General features: G+C 63.0%; 1 protein-coding gene across 15 annotated transcripts in view; it reads left to right on the top strand.

The window, feature by feature from the left end:
* The first annotated feature begins 1,719 nt into the window (after positions 1–1,719).
* The window catches only part of SCRIB (scribble planar cell polarity protein), an 83,437-nt gene continuing 82,926 nt past the window's right edge, over positions 1,720–2,230 (top strand). For 4 of the 15 annotated variants that reach the window (XM_058179038.1, XM_058179033.1, XM_058179027.1 and 1 more), the window contains exon 1: positions 1,722–1,999. In XM_058179038.1, the coding sequence (XP_058035021.1) occupies positions 1,838–1,999 (162 nt within the window). In that variant the 5' untranslated portion in view covers positions 1,722–1,837. Of the gene's footprint in view, positions 2,000–2,230 lie in introns of all 15 variants that reach the window. The other 11 variants (XM_058179040.1, XM_058179032.1, XM_058179039.1 and 8 more) reach the window with 8 other exon arrangements.

The raw sequence follows: 2,230 nt of genomic DNA, 5'->3' as shown, positions 1-2,230 counted from the left end.
TGTCTGTGGTATGTGCGAGAGCATTACCTCCACAAGGGCAAAATGTGAACGCAGGTTGGGGCAGGTAGCCATTCCCAGGCAATTTGTTATTAGATGCCAGATCTAGAACAGTCAAATTTGGTGGTGTTGGTGTTGCTGCATTTTCCTTGGCCTCCTTGTTAATTCCAACTAATTGAAAAAATCAATTTGAACAAAACCAGTAGTCCCAAAGATGCTTTTTCAAGAAGCAACTGGACTTTCTGGTTTTTCTTTTAATACGTTTCACTTCTCATCCAAGAAGCTTCTTCAGCTCTGACTGGATGACTGAGAATCTCCATAGACAAGAAAACCAGTACGTTATCTCTGCTTAATGTCTCCTCCACACTAAAGCCCTGTCCACTCATGTCTGAATCTAGGGGCCAGTGCTCATCTCCATTACTTAGCCGAGGGAGCCAGTGTTGTCCGAGGACAATTTCTATGGTCATACGGCCAGCATGAGTATATGCCGAGGCACACAAAATGCCGTTACCTTCCCACTGCTACCTATTTACCTATTCACATTTGGAACTGCTAGGTGAGCAGGTGCTGCGGCAAGTAAGGAGAACTCACCCCGTCGTGCAGCGCTGGGGTGTCGAACCCAGGCTGTCAGCTTTCCAGGTGACAAGTTCTGTGTCTTTAACCACTGAGCCACGGAATCCCTTTTCCCCCAGCTACCTAAAACACAAGGGAGAGCTTCCAGCCATGTTTGCTCCAGAATCCCGCTTCCTGCAGGGTCCAGCTTGGAGGAGGTGATCCCACTGAAGTGGGAAAGCCCAATAACAGGACACTCTTCCTTGTGAGGGATACACCCCTTCTCCAGAGGCCATCCTTGGACTTGACCCCATTAATGTCCTTTTGGGGTCCCCCTTCCCTTCTGGGGGAACATCGTTCAGAGGAGGACGAGGCGAATCCCTGGCCCTTTTTCAGGCTGGGCCACGGAGGGAAAGGGCTGGCTGTGCTGGAAGGAGGCCTCTGGGAAGGTTCAGCCCACGGGTGGAAGGGTTAAGCAGGGCAGTCTTTTGCAGGGGTCTGTCCTCCCTCCGGCTGGTTCCCATTTTGTTGTGGTGGGGGGAGGCTCGGGGTTCTTGCCCCTCCGCTGCACTATTCACGGAGGCAACTGGGAGATGATCGGCAGCCCAGGGTTGGTCTGGCCGGTGCCGGGTGCGGGCAGCGTCCAGCTGCAGCTTCCGGCCCTGAGCGGGCGTCGTCGTGGTGTTGGCCCAAGGCCTGGAGGGGGAAACGGCGGCTCCGCTCAGCCCAGGCAGGGGCTTTGCCCCCCTAGGTGGGTCTGAGGAGGGGGCGCCTGACTCCCGGGCCCGGCTTGGCGATCCTGCCGGAGTAGCCGCTCGGCCTTTGCCCGGGTCCACGGTCCCGGCTGGACTACTGCCATGCGCTCCACGGGGCGGGGCGGGGCGGCCCTTGAAGACTAACTCGAAATTGCGCCGGCCACTAGCGACGCCGCCTCTTTCGACGGCATTGGCGGCGGCGGGGCCCAGAGCGTGCGACCTACTTCCGCGGGTGCAGCCTCTTCCAGGGGCGGGGCGGGGCGGGTGGGCCTCGGCTCAGGCCGCTGGAAGAGCCGGGCTGGGAGCCTGCGCAGATGGCGGGACGCGCTAGGACGCGCGGTCTATGGTTCCGGCCGGGCGCTCTGGGAGCTGTAGTCCTCCGCGGAGGGGCGGCGCCGTCCCAGAGTGCCTCGCGGCGGATGGCGAGGAGCCCTGCCGCCGGGATGCCGCGCCGCCGGCTCGGCCCCTGAGCCCGCGCGGCCCGGTGCGCCCCCGCCCGCCCGCCCGCCCGCCCGCCCGCCCCGGCGCCAAGGATGCTTCGCTGCATGCCGCCGCTGTGGCGCTGCAACCGGCAGGTGGAGACGCTGGACCGGCGGCACTGCTCGCTGCAGGCCGTGCCCGACGACGTCTACCGCTACAGCCGCTCGCTGGAGGAGCTGCTGCTCGACGCCAACCAGCTCCGCGAGCTGCCCAAGGTGGGCCCGACGGGCTCTCTGCGCGGGCGGGGTGGGGGTGTTGCCCGCTGAGAGACCCCGCTGCGCCCCTCCCCGGCTGCCCCCCCCCGCGCACACCTGTCGCCGTTGGGGGTGGGGTGAAGCTGAGCCCCCCGCGCCCCTCCCTCCCCGGCTCTCCCTTCTCCGCCTTCCCCTCGGCCGTCGGGGATGGTCGCCGTGACTCCGGTGGGCGGCCTTTTGCGGTGCAGAAAC

Source organism: Ahaetulla prasina, chromosome 3 (assembly GCF_028640845.1).
Source record: "Ahaetulla prasina isolate Xishuangbanna chromosome 3, ASM2864084v1, whole genome shotgun sequence".
Classification (NCBI taxonomy): domain Eukaryota; kingdom Metazoa; phylum Chordata; class Lepidosauria; order Squamata; family Colubridae; genus Ahaetulla; species Ahaetulla prasina.
The sequence above is the reverse complement of the archived record's forward strand: the minus strand, read 5'-3'. Positions and strand labels throughout refer to the sequence as shown.